General features: G+C 38.1%; 2 protein-coding genes across 2 annotated transcripts in view; both read right to left on the reverse strand.

Moving 5' to 3' along the window:
• Positions 1–2,624: 2,624 nt before the first annotated feature.
• Positions 2,625–3,769, reverse strand: LOC100684788 (ribonuclease P protein subunit p38-like). Its single transcript, XM_038576158.1, is given in 3 exon segments — positions 2,625–2,841; positions 2,843–2,991; positions 2,994–3,769. Coding segments are annotated over 3 exon segments (786 nt in total). The 5' UTR covers positions 3,498–3,769; the 3' UTR covers positions 2,625–2,708.
• A 2,749-nt stretch (positions 3,770–6,518) lies between these two features.
• The window catches only part of TM7SF3 (transmembrane 7 superfamily member 3), a 37,757-nt gene continuing 24,029 nt past the window's right edge, over positions 6,519–20,246 (reverse strand). The window contains 6 exon segments of the mRNA XM_038577124.1: positions 6,519–8,251; positions 9,748–9,910; positions 10,503–10,600; positions 13,919–14,071; positions 14,703–14,783; positions 16,867–16,953. Coding sequence (XP_038433052.1) covers positions 7,989–8,251; positions 9,748–9,910; positions 10,503–10,600; positions 13,919–14,071; positions 14,703–14,783; positions 16,867–16,953 — 845 coding nt within the window. The 3' untranslated portion in view covers positions 6,519–7,988.

The raw sequence follows: 20,246 nt of genomic DNA on the forward strand, positions 1-20,246 counted from the left end.
TAAGCCACCCAGCCTATGGTAACTTGTTATGGCAGCCCTAGAAAACAGATATTTATCATCTGTCCTCTATACTTTTTATTTATTTTTTATTTTTTTATACTTTTTTTTTATATAGGAAATACAATTCTAAAAAACTGATTATATACAACCTCACAGATAAAGTCACCTTTAAAGAGTATTTCTAAACTGCCTTAATGATTAGAAGATCGTATCCATTACCTCAAATTTTTACAGTCAGAGTAAAATAGGAGTTAATTTTTCAGTGAAAAACATCAATGAAAAATAATTTCTCATTTGAATTTGAAGGGGCACTCTTTTTACTTCAGTGGCTGCTTTTGTTCTTTTTTCTGACTTAAAATTAGGGAGCCCTCGGGCTCAGTCCTTACTCCTACTCACATCCTTGGTGATCTCATCCAGTCTCATGACTTTAAATACCACCTGTAATGCAAAAGACTCCCAAATTTACAGCTCTCATTAAAACCTCTCCTTAACCCTGGACTCTTTCAACTGTCACTATCAAAGAGAAATCTCAGACTCCACATGCTCAAAGCAATTTACTCTCCAGCCTCCATATTCCTCCCCATCTCATCTGATGACAACTCCATCTTTTCGGCCACAAAGGCCAAAAGATGGTAGTTTGACGTCACTTCCTCTTTTATCATACACCCAATTCACCAGCAAATTCTACTGACCTTCCCTTCTAAATATATCAGAATCTACCATTTCTCACCACCTACACTGCTTCCCCTGGTTAAAGCCACATTATGACAGGTACTACAGTGATCCAATTATACAATTATATTCAACCTAAATATCATACAATAGGGAAATAGTTTATGTCTAGATTATTAATTTACTATCTATCTACATAGTACATATGGCTTAAAGACTCTAGCAATGGGGACAAAAAGTACCTAAATTTGCATGATAAAAACCTTAATACTGAATTGCACATATAATTACAACTATGTAAAAATCAAATGCATAGGGGGGAAATGTCCAGAAGCAAATAATATCTGTATACTTCCAACTAATTCTGTTGTTTTACATAAACTAGCCAGTAAGTTACAAAAAATTGTGGCTTGCTGGCAACAGAAACTTTGTTAATATAGATATATCATAACTTATTCAACTTTTTCTCCTGATATTCAGACTGCAATTTTTATTATTAAAAAAATGCTTCCTTAAACATCTGTGTACATATCTTATGTAGTGTACCTATTTCTGGTGTATAAATCATCAGAAATTTGTTAGCTTATGTTTCTTTTTGTTATAATTTATCTTCTACATAAAGGAAAAATAAATGTATACCATAAAAATCCAACATACAGAAAATATTACAGTTCAAAGTCCGTCTGTCTCTTCCTACAACCTATGTCTTCCCAGAGGTAATTACAAGTTTCTCGTGAATCAGAAAAACTTAATCTATAAACTTTTTTTCTATAAATGTTTTTTAAACATATACACACATTTGGAATCTCAGATACACCTTGTGGTATCCTTTGCAAGTTTTTATTTCCATATGAGGAAAAGAGGAATAAATCTACATAAAGGAAAGAACATAAACCTACTGCTTCGGAATAACTAAAGCCTTCAGGGGTACCTGGGTGGCTGTTAGTTGAACGTCTGTCTGCCTTCAGCTCAGGTCATGATCCCAGCGTCCCAGGATAGAGACCCATATTGGGCTCCGTGCTCTACAGGGAGCATGCTTCTCCCTCTCCCTCTACTGTCCCCCCCCACTCCCCTGCTTGTGCTTTCTCCCCTCCCCCCATCCCTGCTCTGTCAAATAAAATTTTTAAAAAACCTTCAGAAAATTCGCTATATTGATATTAGCTAAAAAAATTCTAATCTTGAAACACAGGATGTATGTGTGTATACACACATACATACTTCTTGAGTATCAGATACTGCTTAGGAAGGCTACATTTGGGCTTTCTGTAAAACTAAAAAAGAAGAAAGCTGGTTAGAATTAGTGTTTCAAGAACTTGTCCCTGTCACCGTCCATAATCCAAAACCTCAGCACATTGCTTAGGTCTATATATACAATTCAAGATGAATTCGGCTAGTCCTTGGCTACTTGAAAATGCCAAGGATTTACCAGGGACATCTCAAATTTCAGCACCACTCAGTGGTCCGGTCACTCAGTGCTATTAATCAAAGTTGATGTGAGATCAAGTGAATGAATTCCTCAAATATTAAACTTCTAGAATATATTCATTTTAAGACCTATCTCTAACTGGAATTTAAATTAAAACTTTGTAAGGGGGCAGCCCTGGTAGCTCAGCGGTTTAGCACCGCCTCCAGCCCAGGGCACGATCCTGGAGACCCAGGATCGAGTCCCATGTCGGGCTCCCTGCATGGAGCCTGCTTCTCTCTCTGCCCGTGTCTCTGCCTCTCTCTCTGTGTCTCTCATGAATAAATAAATAAAATATTTAAAAAAAAAAAACTTTGTAAGGATTTTATTCCTAGTCATGCAGACTATAGACCAATAGAATACAAGACGTTAAAAACATCATTCAGTAAAATATTCAGTAGAGTATCCCTGGTATGTATCATTGAAGGAATTCAAGGAGAGAGCTGGTTTGGAAGAAAAGTAGCTCTACTTTTCTTTTTTTTTGTGTGTGTAAAAATAACACATTTTATTTGTTTTAAGGCTTCTTTACAGAGTGTCTTTTTACAGCTGTAGGAAACTACAAGTTTATAGGAGATTACTTTGAAGTAGGTTTTTTACTTTTTGGTGGTTTCCTTATCTTACTGGGGTTTGGAATCACTTTCTTTATTTTCAGGGGTTGTAACACTACAGCCTGCTGACCTTCCACAAACTTCTTTTTATGTTTAGAGGTTTTCAAAGGAAGTCTCTAAAATCTCCTTTTCCTGGCTTTCCGGAGATTCAGTGTCTACATTTTCCCAGGCCTCTTCAGGCTGCCCATGTAGCCATGGTATATGTAAACTGAGTACTTGGGGAATTATGGCTTTTACCTCCTCAACAAAAGAGCTGTGGTGTCCTTTCTGAACCCCAAGGCCAGGACACATTTTAAGCCAATGACCGGTGCGAGACGGGGAACCTGACAGGCAGGCACTGATCTGCTCGAGCTCAACTGAATCAGATGTGAGGTGATGATGGCAGGCTTGGCCGACTTACACACGAGGACCAGCAGCAGCCCATTCCTTTCCAGAGCTCTGGTCACTTCATTAACACCGATGGCAAGCTGCCTCCTGACAAGCACAGGAGTCCACCCTGACCCTTGCTCATTATCTTCTGGTTGTTTCTCTTTCAGATCCTCGCTTGTATCAACTTCTGTGCTACATTTGTCTGGGCTTTGTTTTTGTTTTTTTTTAAACTGCTTTTTCTTTTTCTCATCCTCAATCTTCTGAAGCCCAAGAGATTTAAATGTGTCTTGAAGTGTAATATGCGTGTCTTCTCTCTCTAGAGTAGTCCAGCAGATAGTATATGGGTACAAAAATGGAAGACTGTCTGTTGAAAAACCTTCAGGCATTAATAAGCAAGAGGAGAGATTTTTTTCAGAGAAAAGCCTTTAATTCTGTCCATGGAAGTAGTCCTCTAGAACCCTAGGCCAAGCCCTAGCAATACATATATTGCAGTTTTAAGCAACTTTGATATATGGATGGTCTCCTGCTCCAAATGAGGCAGGTAGTTTTAAAAAGGTGTTGGGGCACCTGGGCAGCTCAGTCAGTTAAGTTTCTGACTCTTCATTTCAGCTCAAGTCATGATCTCAGGGTCGTGAGATCGAATTCCACGTCAGGCTTAGCGCTCATTGGGGAGTCAGCTTGGGATTCTCCCTCTGCCCCTCACCTTGCTCACACTCTCTAAAATAAAATCTTTGAAAAAGAAAAAAAAGGTGTTGTGGTTCAGTTCAATTGCTGAAAACGCTGGAGAACTGGGAAGCAAAGGCTAAACACTTAATATGTCTCAACTACTCCGTCCATCTGCATCATTTTTGATCTTCTACTGCCTTCCTTAAAGCTCCCATGCCCTGCCCAATGTGCCCACCACAAGTTCAGGCAGGCCAGAGAACATGCATGCCAATCTGGACAATAGAGAATCCATTAGCAGGAGGAGCCATGAGCCTCAGATGACTAAGCCTTTTCTAGTCCTTAAGAACTTCAAAATAAAAAGGTAATTGTAGCCATCCTGTAACCTCCTTCCAAAGGAGGAATTCACCCTGGGGGCAGTGGAGGCAGGTATGCTCCTATAGAGGTATACGATAGGACTCTGGAACAGAAGGAAAAGAATTTGAGGACCATAGCTTGTGGATCACTCAAGAGTTCTGACTCACCTGCCAGGGAACAACTGCTAAATTCTAGGGGCTGGGGAGGAAATGAAAAAGAAAGGTAAATAAAAAGGCAAGGTATGCTCTGTGCAGTTTTGTCGTATAGATAAAATTTAACGAGGAAAGATGGACAATAAAAATAGAACTACCATACTCCAGCAATCCCAGTTCTGGGTATATATATCCAAAGGAAATGAAAAGATCTTTTGAAAAAAATGGCTAATTCCCATGTTTACTGCAGCATTATTCACAATAGCCAAGACAGGGAAACATCCTAAGTGTCCATCAGTGGATGAACAGATAAAGATGTGGTGCATATTTTATATAGTTATATAGTTAGTTATATATATAGTTGTATTTATAGTTATATTTATAGTTACATAGTTATATATATAGTTGAATACATTGGTATATATACCATTTATATAACAGTATTATTGAGCCTGTGAAAAAGAAAGAAATCCTGCCATCTTCCAACCACATGGATGGACCTTGAGGGCATTATGGCAAGTGAGGGAAGTCAGAAAAAGGCAAACACTGGATGATGATACCACTTATATGTGGAACCTAAAAAAGCCTGATTCCTAGTAACAGAAAGTAGAATGGCAGATTATAGTCAAAACTGGAGTAGATCTCATTTTCACAAAGAGAATGATAATTATGTGACATGACAGAAGGCAGTAGCTAACTCTATGGTGGTAATCATTTTGTAATATATAAAAGAATCCAATCAAGACCAGACATCTTAAACTTACATAGTATTGTGTGTCAATTATAACTTAATTTTAAAAAAACGACATCCTTTCTGGGTCAAAATGGGAAAAGCTGAGAACGGGAGCGCTGACCCCACCAAACACCAAAGTGAAGGGCTGCAAGGACTGGCAGGGCACACAGGTGAGAAGAGACTCCACTGAGGGCTCTTCATAGAGCAGGGAAGGCCTCAAAGCTTTTCTTTATGCTTTTAACCCTACTACGTGGAATGCAGTCAGCCTCCTTGTGGTTTGGTTACTCCTACTCCTCTTCCGTGTCAGCTGAAATGTCATTTCAAGGAATTCTTCCCTGACATCCCAGATTTTACCCCCTAGTCCATTTTTTTGTTTTTTTTTTTGTTTGTTTGTTTTTTGTTTTTCCCTAGTCCATTTTAAATTCCACTGCATATTGTATGTCCTGTGTGTGAACTACTCTAGTATCTCTTCTCACACTCTATACCCTGAAGCAGTATATTTTGCCAGCTTCCTAGTACCCAAGGCAAGGCCTGGCACTCAGGAACTTTATACATATTTATGTAATGAGTAAAGGTGAGATCCAAGTAAAAACTATTATCATTGTAGGTGGGGTTTTCTGTTCCTTTTTTTTTTTTTTTTTTTTTGCCTCATGCCAATATAGCCTGATCTAGACCTGCGAACCTGCCCAGTGTAATGATTATATGATAGTCCCTGGGTTGGCCCAAGTTACCACTAGCTTGAGCCCCTCATTTTATAGCGGGGCCAGAATGCCCAGAGGTCTTTCAGTCAACAATCAGATTAAAATGACTTATAAAGGGTATTAGTTTGCTAGGGCTGCCATAAAATACCACACATAGGGTGGCTTAAACAACGGAAATTTATTTTCTCACATTCTGGAAGCTGGAAGTCCAAGATCAAGGTTGGTTTCCACTGAGGCCTCTCCTCTGCTTGCAGAAGGCTGCCTTCTCACTGTATTGTCACCAATTCACCAGCAGAAGAAAATTGAAAATAATCCATGATTTACATTTTCATTATGATACAGTGTAAAGCACGTTTGGATGGGAAGTCAGTTATCCCAAATTTTGATTTGGGCACTATTATTGATAATAGTGGCTTCATATAATTGATTCCTTGGTCAAGAATTTCCTGATAGAAAATAAGGGGTCAGATAACATGATCTTTAAGGTCTGTACGTGGCCTAATAGTCTAGTAATTTCCTTCGAAGAATCAATTTTCTATCCCAACCTTCTACAGAACTGTGGTTTGGCAATCTGGTAGCTAACTTATAACAAGTTAATCAAAACTAAAACATTTAAGGAATAGTATAACTAGTTTCTGGGAATACTACTACTACCTTCAATTGGACAAACCTAAAGTGCTAAGGACACCAACACAAATTAATCCTCAAAAGACATCAGCTTTCCTTCCAACAAGGGATATTTTTTAACACTGCCTCAGATTTCCTTCATTTCCTATTATTTATTTAGGCTTAAACTGAATGTTTAAAATAAAGATTTAATTCTCCATATTAAGTAATTTCATACATGAAACTTCTATCATGTTTTTGTTGCTGTGGTACAAATACAGTGGGTAAAAAAAATTTCATAAAAATTTAATAATAGATTTTTTAGCATTTTTTTCAAAATAGGTATTTATTATTAAAAAATTATACAAACTGACTTTTTATTACTCAAATCATGAAAAATTTTAAACAATTTGTCTCAAGCCTCCAAAAAAGTAAGCTCTGTCTTTACATTCTTCAGTAGCAGTCCATTTTGATGGTATAGAAAATAACAAACATTTCATGTAACTTTGTTAGAATATACAAAGATTTGGCAGAGGCCAGAATCCCTACAAGGATTTAAAATTTTTTTTTCAAGTTTAAGTATCACTAAAGTCATATAAACAGGATTACAGAACAGTAAACACCTGTATGTGATTTTCCAAAGCAACGATTTAGTCTTGTGTGTTTGCACTTTGTTTCAGCCTTTCCAAAACACCTTTAAATGCAAAAGCTGAAAATTTTTCAGTTACCTGAAGCTTCAAAAACTTGTACTTTGAAAAAAAAAAAAAACCTCTTAAAAGCAGCATCATTTAAATAGTGGTCAACTCATAAATGTAAATGCAACCACCACAACTCATCTCACTATGACTCAGGCATGTCAGAATCACCAGCTTACAATCCAGAGGCAGAACCAGAGGCAATGTCTCTTACAATGAAGAGAAAAGGCCAAGAGGAGTAGGTATGTAGCCCAGGGCATCCAGGTGCTTGCTTGTGGGGTGAAAGGGTCAAAACTGAAGGGCCTCTTCGTACAGAATCCAAGTTCCCAATTCAAAGCAGTTCCTTTAAATACCTAATTCCTTTTTGACTCCCTCCTCGACACTAAAACACAGATGGTACAAAGTCTTTATACAAAAGAGAAAATTTTTGAATCTGTGTTTTACATCAATGCTAATAACAACCAATTTAGCAGAACTATGAAATTCGAATTTCAAAAGGAGCCAACTGGTTTCCTAAGAAACAATTCTAATGCACTTTAAATTAGAAATCAGATGTCAACACTATTTTAAAAGGCCTTTAAAGGAAAAAAAATGAGGCCATTATGTCCATATCAAAGTTTTATTATCTATATAAGTTGACCTATTTTCAAATAACTGACATAATTTAATATTTAAATTAGCATTTTATGCAATAAAAGGCAAAAACAAAGTGCCTAATGAACTATACACTTTGATTCATACAGTAAATGTGCATTTTACCACAATTAAAAAAAAACAAAAGAAGGGTAACCTTCTGATAATATATCAATAAGGACACCACAATATTGTGCAAAAGCACAGATAGATAAATAAGCCTGTTTTCTTCTCAGACTTGAACTGCAGATGGCTGAAGCAGACTGGTCATACACACCAAAGCTGAGGTGATGCTTGAGTTGTACTTCAAGGTTACACTGACTAAGCCCTTTGGCATCTACAGAAGCAGGGGTGTTCTCTCTCCAGCTGGCTGTTCCTTCTGGAAGAATTCTTTGATCTGGGTTAGTCGGCCATACAGCCTCTCTTTCAATGGAGGGATGTGGTAGCTAGGGTCCAGAATGTTCGTTACCCTGCGCTCCCTCTCTCGCTTCCATAACTTGTATGGGTGAGGAGGAAAAAACGGTCGCCCTCTTTCTCTTCGAATCTGTAATGTAATTCCACTTACAGCAAGCATCCCCCATACTGCCAGGATAATAAAGTCTAAAAAAAAAAACAAAACAGCAGAAAAGCAGTTTGAACTCTTGTAATTTAAAACCTAACATAGCTCGAATACAGCCTTCCAGAGTTTAAATCTGTCATTCTTTCTTGGCAATATTAGACTTTCTGGTGAGTTCTTCACTTACAAACCAAGGAACTTGAATAAGGAAGCTACAGTCTTAAATTTTAAAATAGGAATTTTCTATGATAGCCCTTTAAAAGTCCAGAGAGGCTGTAAAGGAATCAGTTGTTTGGATCCTTGGAATCCCAATATTTTATGAGCAGTGCCTGTAGGAGTAGTTGTTTGTTGTGTTTTTTTGGGAGGTGGGGTGGGGAGAAAGCAGTCCTCTAGATATACCTCACAAACACATCTTGGAACATTAAATGCCACCTTGCTCTCTTCCCATTCCACTCAATATGGGGTGCCACGCCCTGTCACTCAGAGTGGATACAGAAATGCATGAAAAGATTCAACAAACTGCAACTGAGCTTCTATTAAAGGCTTGACAAAATACTGTGTTGTATGTAAAACTTCCAAAATACATGGATTTCAAGGTCTCTACCATCAATCTCATCCAACAAGGGCAGGCTCAGGATGGTAGAGGGAAAGATTTGTCCTTAAATATTCACAGCAATCATGACTGTGCCTATATATCCTCAATTCCAAGGAATGCTTTTCCATCTGCCATATTTTAACATTTCTGAAACCAATACATCCTACACTTGTGAACATTCCGTCACTTTTTTTTTTTTCTTCAAAAGTTAACGGTGGGGGGCAGGGGGGCAGCCCAGGTGGCTCAGCGGTTTAGCACCGCTTTCAACCCAGGGTGTGATCCTGGAGTCCCGGGATTGAGTCCTGCATCAGGCTCCTTGCATGGAGCCTGCTTCTCCCTCTGTCTGTCTGTCTCTCTCTCTCTCTCCCTCCTGTGTATTCTCATGAATAAATAAATAAAATCTTTAAAGAAAAAAAAAAGTTAATGGAGAACCTTTAATGGGTAGAATCTTAAAATTACAGAAATAATAACACTGATCGAAAATCACTTTTTCACTTTCAAGTAGCAAATTATATGCTTCTTTAAAGGAGGGAAACAAGGCAATAACTTTAAAAAATCAGGCTGTCATTCTCATCCTTCATCCCGCCCCAACCAAGCAGCTTTGTTCCCAGGATTTTTCTCGCCACTGGGAATTGACCAGGTAACCTAAGTATAAATCTGGTTGAGAAATTTCTTAACAACAACAACAAAACAAAACAAAACAAAACAAAATTTCTTAACAAAGTTCATTTAGCAGATTTTTAGAAGTATGAACTTGAACCACCTTACAAATTTAAATTCTTTGTTCCTATGATAAGCTATCATTAACAGAAGGTTCTAATAGCATCTGTTTAGACTGAGTTTCCTCCTTTTGTCCAATTAACCTTTCAATCTAGTTACCAAGTGCTCTTGTTAGCACAGGTGGCGCTACCTGAGTATCACTCTAGTTCTTGGATTTAGTCTTACCATTGGTTTGAAAAGGCACATTTGTGAAAGCTCTGTGGAAATCCACGTTGAGTGCTCTCTTGAGTACATTCAAAGTGATGTAAGAAAGGCTTGTGTACAAGTAACTGTCAAAGGCCAAGACCACGGAGTAGGAGCCAATGAATCCACAAGTCAGTATGTTTAGCTGTGGAAGAGTACAAGCGTTTAGACATTGCCACTGGTAGAATGAGGAATAGTTTCTAACCCTCCTCATTGGCCTCAATCACAGGGAATCACTTCTGTTCCCTCAGTACCCATGAAATGGAACAAGTGTCAGAGCTGAATAAAGGTTACCTGGAAGGTTAAACGAAAACCACCTTCTAGACCCATAGGGAATTCTTAAAACACAGTTTACCCTAGTCATAGGAAATGTCTTCTCTATGAAAGAACTTCAATAACAAAGTCTAATTAGATGAAGAACACTTCCTCTGGAGAGACCGCTGAAACTAATGACCCATCAGGTTGTGCATTTACAGTGAGCCCAACCTCTGCTCCCACACTTCAAAGCACACTGTTAGTGGTGACCTGCCCCACTTGATGAAAAAAAAAACACTGTGATAATTGTAATCACAACTTCTCTTGCTTTCACAGAAACAAGGCTACTTAAAATTAATCATCTCCTAAAGATTATCCCATAGCTCTCCCTGGTAAATAAAACATGCACAATGAGGCAGTAAGTGAAGAACTGAGGACCTGGGACAATAGAATGAATAAATCTCATTCGATGAAACACTTACTATTCTTAGGCAGCCCATGAAAACTACTGGAATGAGAACAGCTATACAAGAGAAGGTCACCCAGAACACACCATCATCATGAAAAACCTTTAGGTTTCCTGAAAAAGCAAAAAGCAAGCAAGAGTCAGTAACGGTAAGTTTACCAAGGTCAATTTTATTTTCTCAACATCTGAACACAGACATACAGCGAAGGTTTATTATAACAACCAGAGAATAGGCTGGCAATTAGAAATGAATTCTGACTTTTTTCATTTACCTGCCAATAAAATCCCCTTTGAAGGATGTGTCTTAGAAGGGTTAGGGGTGGGAGGTAAATCAAGCAGGTAAATGCTCTGCATTTATTCCCAGGAAAACTTAGAAGACGCTAAAATAGTCCAAGCTCTTCTCTTCACTAGCTGTGATGCTGTGCCTCAGTTTCCTAACCCATAAAATGAGAAGACTGAACTACTTGATGTCAAAGCTCCAAATCATCCTTTCTTGCTCTATGTTTCTATCACTCTGATTTTATACTGCAAAGTAAAAAGTGCAGGTAAATGGCATTCAGAGCTAACTATATGAACTCCTACCCAGTATGAGCAGCAATATCCATTTACTAGATTTTTACCATCAATGCATTTCCTGCCCAGCCACTGCATTCTGGAAGAGGTGATTCCTCATGCATCAGAAAAGACAGGAGCTAATCACTCACCTGCGCTTCTACTAAACTCTTCTCCAAAATGTGGCACACCTGCAGGTAACCTGGGAAGACTATATTAAAACTCCTATTTATAAATTTAAATAGCAAGAATATAAGCCTGATAATTAATACTAGTACTGGCACCATCATTCAATCCACTTGGAGGTGGCCCTCTATCTTAAGACCCATAAATCCCTAAAGAGGGGGGAGTTCCATAGTAAGAAGAGGTGACCTTGGGACCCCACATTCTCAGAAAGTGAACTACAACATGTTGCAGCGAGGTAAATTTATGGATTATATTCTGTAGTTTAACTGTATTAACCCTCACAAGATACACATGTAGCTTAAAAAAAAAAAGAAAATGGAAAGGAATCTAGGGATTAAAAATAGTTGCTGTGGGGGTGCCTAGGTGGCTCAATCAGTTAAGCATCTACTTTTGGCTCAGGTCATGATCCTGGGGTTTTGGGATCAAGCTCTGAGTCAGGTTCCCTGCTAGGCAGGAAGCCTTCTCTTCTGCCTCTCCCTCCTGCTTGTGCACTCCCTCTCTAGCTCTCTCTCTCAAATAAATAAATAAAATTTGCTTTTTTTTTTTAAAAAAAAAGGTTGTTATGATGCAAGCATGTGAAGACTGACCCTTTCAGAATAAAGCTCTTTGCTAGTAACATCATAAGATGGAAACAGTAGGAATTTAATTAGACCTGAGAGGTGAGCAAATATTTTTCAAATTTTAACGCTTAAATACAATTTTGCACCCACTGGAGACACTGTCCTTCAGCAATGAAACAGTTTATAAGTGAACACATCAACTATTAAAAATTCTAACCAGGGATCCCTGGGTGGCTCAGCCGTTTAGCGCCTGCCTTCGGCCCAGGGCGTGATCCTGGAGTCCTGGGATCAAGTCCCACATCAGGCTCCCTGCATGGAGCCTGCTTCTCCCTCTGCCTGCCTCTCTCTCTCCCTCCCTCCCTCCCTCTCTCTCTCTCTCTCTTGAATAAATAAATAAAATCTTTAAAAAAAAAAAAATTCTAACCAGTCATCCCTCCATCCTCCAAACATCAACAAAAAAGGGAAGGGAACTCATTAAATAGTTGATTTAGCATTTTTAGAGTAGGGACCTGAATCTGCATTTTCAACAAACGTCCCCGTAAATCTGTCCTTTAGCCAAATCTAAACATTGCTACTTTGCATCAGACTATCTAGATAAAAAACTACCTGCAAGGGGGCCCATAGGAATGAACCTGACTTAGGTTTGGCTAACATCAGAACAAAGGGCCTTGGAATGGTCAGTAAACACACAGCTTGTCAATTCTTTGTGGTCTTGGGAAAACAAATCTTCAGAGAGCCATCTATGCTCTGTAAAAACCTTTAGGTTTCCTTTAGGTTTTGAATGCAAACCACCATCATGCATTCTCAGTGACAGCTTCAAGAGACAGCTCTTCTTACATCTAACGTTTTCATCAACTTTAATCTGATGTTGATGTACATTATAGAAGAACTAAACAGGATCACAGGAAGGAAGCAGCCTAAAAGAGTACCTTAGAATATAAATACTGTGGTTTTTTTTTTTGTATTTTTGATAACAGTCAGGAAATGTAAGTTATTTTACAACCACAAAGTGAAGGGGAGGAGAATATGCCACTTCAAAATGTGTCACTATAGCATGTGGATTATTTTGAGTTGAAGGCAGTCAAGACCTAGCAGAGTCAGGAAAAACTTTTATTGCTTCCTTAACTGCCTAAAAGAATTTACATAGGGAGGCTGGCCCAGAAAGAGAGCAATTACCAGTGATAACTATTTTATCTGAAATACTTAACTGCCTGACAGGGCAAATATCTAATTACCAAATATCTGCTCTTCTTATTTTCTTGTGAATTACCCTCCCCAAGCACCTACCCCATACCTTAGCTCAGGATGACAAAGCAGCTTTGACTGCCTGACTGCCTTTGGGTCTCATATTTTTAAGGGGTTCCTATACATACAAAATTAAATTTGTTTTGCTCTTGTTAATTTGTCTTATGTCAACTTAATTATTAGACCAGCCAAAGAATCTTAGAAGGATAAAAGGAAAATTTTGCCTCCTCTGAAAAAGAAAACTAACTTTTAAGTTAACCACATTCTAAAAACTGACAGAGGGGCAACTGGGTGGCTCGTGGTTGAGTGTCTGCCTTTGGCTCAGGTCCTGATCCCAGGGTCCTGGGATTGAGCCCCGCATCAGGCTCCCCACAGGGAGCCTGCTTCTCCCTCTGCCTATGTCTCTGCCTATGACTCTGCCTCTCTCTCTCTCTCATGAATGAATAAATAAAATATTATTTATTTTATTTTTTATTTATTGTTTTAAAAAACAAAATAAAAACTGATAGAAATTGAATGACTTAAAAAAATATCCCCAGAACCATCCCTGCAATACCACCCTGGATGACAAGTAGGTATGTTAGAACACCCAGGATTTGGCAGACAGTGAGTGGAAAGTTGGCGTATAAGATAACCAGGAACAAAGCACCAGGTTCCCAATTCAGCTGCCATCAGAGCAGTGCCAAGTTTATCTGTGGGATATACTGAGCTTCTGCTTAAGATTCACTTTGTACTGGCCCTGCCTAAAGTGCTACATCACCAATACAAATTTCCCAGACTCTACAGGCAAGGCCCCGCAAGTCTCCGATGAGGCAGTATTTGTACCTAGAGAGCCCAAATAAGGTCTTTCAACCAAGACTGAACACAGAAAACATGACACCTCTCCTACCCAGTGGAGTGAAGAACGTCACTGAGGAGATGAGAAAGCCCAGCACTAATCCAACACACAGCATGCAGAACGTGAGGATTCCAAATCGCCACCACGCAGCTACCAAGAGAATCCCACCAACGCTTCCCGTGACGGCTGTCAGAATCAGACGGACTGCACAGAAGGAGAAGATGAACCTGATCAGAGGTAGCTTTTCCTCCCACATGCTTTAGACACACAGTACCATTATGAGAGCCAGCCTTAGTGTTTGTGTAGGTCAGTGCCCTGCAACCAGCATGGAGAGGCCTTCCTGTAGGAGGGGCTGTTTAGAGCTAGGGAAGCTAGCAGGTCAGCTAAACCTCCCAGGCAAGGGACAGGTGTGGTTTGGCACAACCTATAAATCGGAGCTAAGGAAGAAGGGCAACAAGCATTCTGTTAGATATGACAAGGAAGAATGGATTGCGTTTGTTTTAATGTAAGGAAAATCTTGATATTTTGATTGTTATAAACCTCCTATCTTTAATGTACCACATAGCTGGAAAACAGGTTTATAAAAAACATGGCCCTTCATTTCCCTAAGTATCAAGGAATTCACCATGCAAATTAAAAACCCAGAAGGAAAAAAAAAAAAAAAAAAACAGAAGAGAAGGCCTAAATTAGTAGTCTAGAAAAGATGTTTCAAGTATAGGTGGCCAATTATTTACACATATAACAGGATATCTATCATACACAATACTGATCAAACTATAGAAAGAAAGGAGGATTATGAGCACCTTTCTTCCCAAACTGTATTATTTTCACTTACCATCATACTTAATAAGTGTCAGTCTTGTAATCAGTATGTAGAAGAAGAATCCCATGAAGATAAAACCTATGAAAAATAATTCTAGTAGCAAACCACCAGAAAAAAAAAAAATACAAGCTATGGTTAGGTATTCTTTTCACAGTGCAATTTAAATTTCTAACCTAAAAATATATGCTTAAGCTTTCAGAATTTACACATATTAGGACATGCAGAGGAAAGAAATACCTGGAGGAGGAAAAAGTTAGAAGTCATTAAGGGTAAATATTACTAAATGAATACAATATTTAAGTATTAACTATTAGATATACTTTCTTGCATAGAGGTCAGTTTCAATTGGTAAGTTATCTTTTAATCTCATAGCTCATTTTAACACCTTCATACTTCCCACTAAAAACAAGAACAGAATACTTTTGTCATTGTGTCTCATCTGAAACTAAATGCTAAATTTCAATTTGTTACACGAGCAAAAATAAAATAAAAGGCAAAGAACAATAAACTATTCCAAAGCAGAAAGTGACTTTTATACTTTCCTTTAATTCATCATTTCCTGTTTAGGATAAATAATTAATCACTATCTTCACCCACTAAAATACCTAGTAGTATCTTTGCGACCTTGCCTAGAGCTTAGCAATTGAATTCTTTGTTACAGAATCATTCTACAGTTTGAGGAAGTAAACATTCTTCACACTATTTTCTACTCAATCAAGAAAAAAATATAATAATGGAGGAGCTATATATTTCAATTTTTTTTTTTTAAGTAGGCTCTAGGTCTAGCGTGGAGCACAATGCAGGGCTTGAACTCATGACCTTGAGATTAAGACCTGAGCTAAGAACAACGGTCAGATGCTTAACCAACTAAGCCACCAAGGCACCCCACAATTCATAATTTATTAAAGCAAGTTTAAAGAGTTTGAGATCAGGACTATTTTCTTATGTTCTTATACTCCTTATTAATGAACTAAATATGGAAAATTTTTTAGTAATTGCAAACATTGTTACATAAAAAGCAGCTCAAAAATTCATATCAATTCAGTTAGCATAATTTATGTAGTAGTCCCCCCCTCCACAGTTTCTTTTTTCATGGCTTCAGTTACCCCATAGTCCAGAAGCAGGTCAACAGTACCTTAACACTATGTCATAATTTCTACCTACATCATTCACCTCCCTTCATCTCATCATATGGGCATTTTATCATCTCACATCAGCATAGGTAAGTGCAAGGCAATCTAGTATTTTCAGAGAGAAGGACCACACTGATAGAACTTTTATGACAGCATATTGCCATAATTATTCTATTTTATTATGGTTATAAGAGTTACTGTTAATCTCTTACTGTGCCTAATTTATATATTAAAACTTTATCATAGGCATGTATGCACAGGACAAAATATACTATATAGGGTTCGAGTACTGTCCGCAGTTTCAGGCATCCACTTAGGGACTTGGAAAGTATGCCCCGCGGGTAAGGGGGATCACTGTATTCCACTCCCTGAATGAGTTTCACTGGAAAGACCATGGAGTTCCTGTTTGCAGTCTGAAACTCCCAGGGCTAAGAAGACACGTCAATCTATGTATACCATAGCCCTGCAGCTTGATTTATTTGAAACCATGGTCAATTACTATCATCAAAATCCACAAATTCTTACACAGATGTCCTGATTTCCAACCTTTGTTATTTTTAGTCAGCTAGCCAACCTAGCAACTGAAGAAGTTTGCTGCTCAAACCCAATTTTGTGGGGCACCTGGGTGGCTCACTGGTTGAGCATCTGCCTTCAGCTCAGGGCGTGATCCTGGAGTCCCAGGATCAAGTCCTGGGATCGAGTCCTGCATCAGGCTCCCTGCAGGGAGCCTGCTTCTCCCTCTGCCTATGTTTCTGCTTCTCTCTCTGTTGTCTCTCATGAATAAATAAATAAAATCTTAAAATAAATCCAATTTTGTTCCCCTCTTAATAAGAGGGGTTTATATTCCAACTTTAAGAGAAAAAGTTAAAATGCACAGCAACTAAGTAAAATCTTTACTGAAAGAACCCAGTCACAAATCCATGAAGATAGCTAGAGATACACAGTTGCTTCATCTCCTTAAAAGTCATAAATTCCCCAGCTGAATTTAAACAAAAAAGAAAACAACCCACAAGGCACATAAATAGCAACTACATCAGTAATACCTGTTTTCCAGAATCTGTGTCCAAAAAAACAAATGAAGAGACCAAGCAGGGCAAAAAGGGTGAAGAACACTTTGGTTGATACTCTTCCTAAAAAGAATGAAAATTTAATGGATGATATATCCAATTTAATGCCTTGTATTTAAAGCTTCATGAATAAAGCAAAGTGAGCTGACAATAATTTATGTAGTTATTTTAATTTATAACATATATAACAAATATATACATTATAAACCTACTTTGGAAATACCCTTGCCACCCCTAACAAATTTTATGTGGGCAATGAATATCAATGCTACTGCTATAACAAAAAGAGTAACCAGACAATCTATGCTTCCTAATGAGGTATGCAGCACTACTTGTGACATATTCTTAGGGTGTTGTGTGTTAGAACACACATAGTTCTGTTTCTTCACAAACTGTAAGAAAAAAGGAGGGCAACGGGAGTGAAAACTAGGGATTAAAAGAGACTTAAAAGACACATCAGCTAAATACAATGTATAGACTTCATCTGAAACTTGATTCAAATTAAAAAAAAAAAAACCTGAAAAACAATTGGGATGATTAGGAAAATGTAAATACTGGCTGTTAATTTGATGCTATTAAGGAATTATCTTCAATATTTTTCACTGAAACTTGTGTTGGTGAAACTGTGGCTATAGATTTTAGAAACAGCACTTATCTTTAAGATACCGACACACACACACACAAAAACTTTGTGAGGAAAATGATGGCCAGGGATTTGCTATTTTAAAAAAATTCAGTAACAGAGGAGGGCTGGGAGGCAGCGACCCAGGTGGGTTTAGAGCTGAAACAAAATCATGGCCATGAATCAAATTGTTAAGGCTGAACAATTAGTTTATGAAGGTTCTTTGAACTTCTTCGTCATAAAAGATTTTAACTGAAACTCACATTAAAATAAAAAAACATGTACTACACTGCAAGTCACACATGAGCAAATTATTGCCCATCTTCCTTACATATACTGCTTCTGAAAAAAATGTAGCATAACTAACAATAAAGCACAATAAATTCATGATGCTAAAGAATTCCAAATCTCATGGTCCTTACTCGGCACTACCTTAAATATAAATAACATGAACTGAAAGATACAGCTTACAAAAGAGAAAAATATACTCACTAAATTCACCATCATGACTCCTTTGAGATAAACATAAGAAAATAATCCCTGAACTAAAAAAGAAAACAAAACGCCTATACAATCTCATGTGAAAAATGTTACAAACCTACCACAGATTAAAACACATAAAACACTTAAGAGTGCTCAGATGGAGATATCAGAAAGACCTATACCCAGATAAGAAACACAGCCAGAAGACCAGAATTTGCAGGGTATGATACATACCCACACAGCAGCTTTTCTGAGAACAAAGAGCCCAAAAGAAAGATGAAACAAAAGGTAAGAGGCCACAGTCTGCTTATTTCAGACCTGTGGTTGATTGCTGTTCTATCATTTAATCTTTATACCACAAGCATAGAGATTGCTGGGATAGTTTTTTTCAAGTGAAAATCGAGTAGCAGTTTCCAGCAAGTATAATCATCAGGGTTATCAAGATCTTCCAACCCAATAAAAACTGACACGCACTGTTAACACAGTCCTCCATGATATTAGACAGCAGAGAGGAACTAAATGGAATCCACCATCACAGTACTGGGAAAGGACAGAAAAAAAAATGATACAGGTAAAACCAGACAGCAGAAGGTTTCATAAGAAGTAGACTCTAGAAACAACACAAGAGACAAAATGGGCACTTTTAGGGGACAAACGAAGGCAACGTGGTGAATGGACAGGGAGGATAGGAGATAGCCCAAGTAGAGTGGTCTTTAATCATCACAGTCTCACTCTAGGCTATGATACACAAGCCAAGGTTTTAATTAAAAGGCAGTGTGGATACCTTCTCCCTACTTGAGCTCAGGAAAGATGTCCTCATACACATCAAGCTTGAAAATGAAAGCAACAATAGGACCAACATCACTAGCACAGGTCAACTCTAGGTTGGAGGTATAGGATCAGAGCTACCCTTCCCCTCAGGAGTACATGTAGAGCCTGAAACCCAGAGGAATGGGAGAGCTTTCTGATTAAGAGGGGCTCTGGTGCAGAGAGCTCAAGGGAAGGGGAATAGAGGAACCCAGAAAAGATTAAGTCGATCAGTGAAAACTATAGAACCTTTATCTGCCTGGGTTTCCTACACTGTATCTCTCCAGGGTCCTGAGCATGGCAGTGGAAGACTGGATGGGATACAGCTCTACCAAAGGAGAAGGAATCCTAGTCCCTGAACACAATGGATAGACTTTATTCTTTAGAGTAAAACTCCTGGAAAGTGCTATTTGGACCTCTAAATACCAGAGTGCCCAGGGCTCTATCCTTAGACCTTTTCTACACCCTCACTCCATAGTAAGGTCATCTAGTCCATGGCCAAACACATGGCTTTCAAGGAAATCTCCAACTCAAACCTTTCCCCTGAATTCCAGCATACTTATAACCAACTGACAATTCAACATGTCCATCTCAATGCTTCCTAAAGTTCTCAAACTAACATATCCAAACCTGAACTCCTGATAGGTCCTCCCAAACCTGCTTCTCCAACAATCTTTCCCACCTCAGTGAATGGCAGTTCTAGTTCTCTAGTTGCTCTGGCCAAAATGGTAGTCCTGTTTTACAACTTTCTTCAACTGCCTCATCCAACCAGCAACTATTACTGGCTCTATTTCAAAATACACACAGCCATTCATTGGCCGAATATGAGGACAATTTAACATGAAAATAATGATAGTAATGGATTATAATCCAGAGAATTAAGAATCCATAGGTTTATGTAAATTATTTATTATCTAAATAGGGGAGAAGAGAAATCTCTTCCTTAAAATAGAATGCCAAAAAAAAAAAATAGAATGCCAACTAATAACTTTTAAAAGATGGTGAAATTAGAAAATTGCCATTTGGCAATCACCTAGTAATGAAAGTTTCAGGCACAGATCATGGAATCCTAAAACTAGCAAAGTGACAGTTTAAAAAGGGACTATCTACTTACATTCAGAGTCTCACCCAAAAATACTTAAAGGGAAAATAATTACTTTACAATGGAGAAACCTGGAATACACCACTAACCAAATATCCAAAGTTATCACCACCAGTAATGGGACAAATAGATATCAAGTGCCTCCTAAGAAGGGCATAATATCACTTTTTGGTATTCCCACCAAAAATGCATAATGTGGACTTAATCATGAGGCAACATCAGACAAACTCAAACTGGAGGATGTTCTAAAAAATTAGCCTGTACTCAAAAAAGGTCAAGGTCTTGAAAGACAAAACCAGACCAAGAATTGTCCTGGATTACAGAAGACCAAAGACACATGTC

This window comes from Canis lupus, chromosome 27 (genome assembly GCF_011100685.1).
Source record: "Canis lupus familiaris isolate Mischka breed German Shepherd chromosome 27, alternate assembly UU_Cfam_GSD_1.0, whole genome shotgun sequence".
NCBI classification, from domain to species: Eukaryota; Metazoa; Chordata; class Mammalia; order Carnivora; family Canidae; genus Canis; species Canis lupus.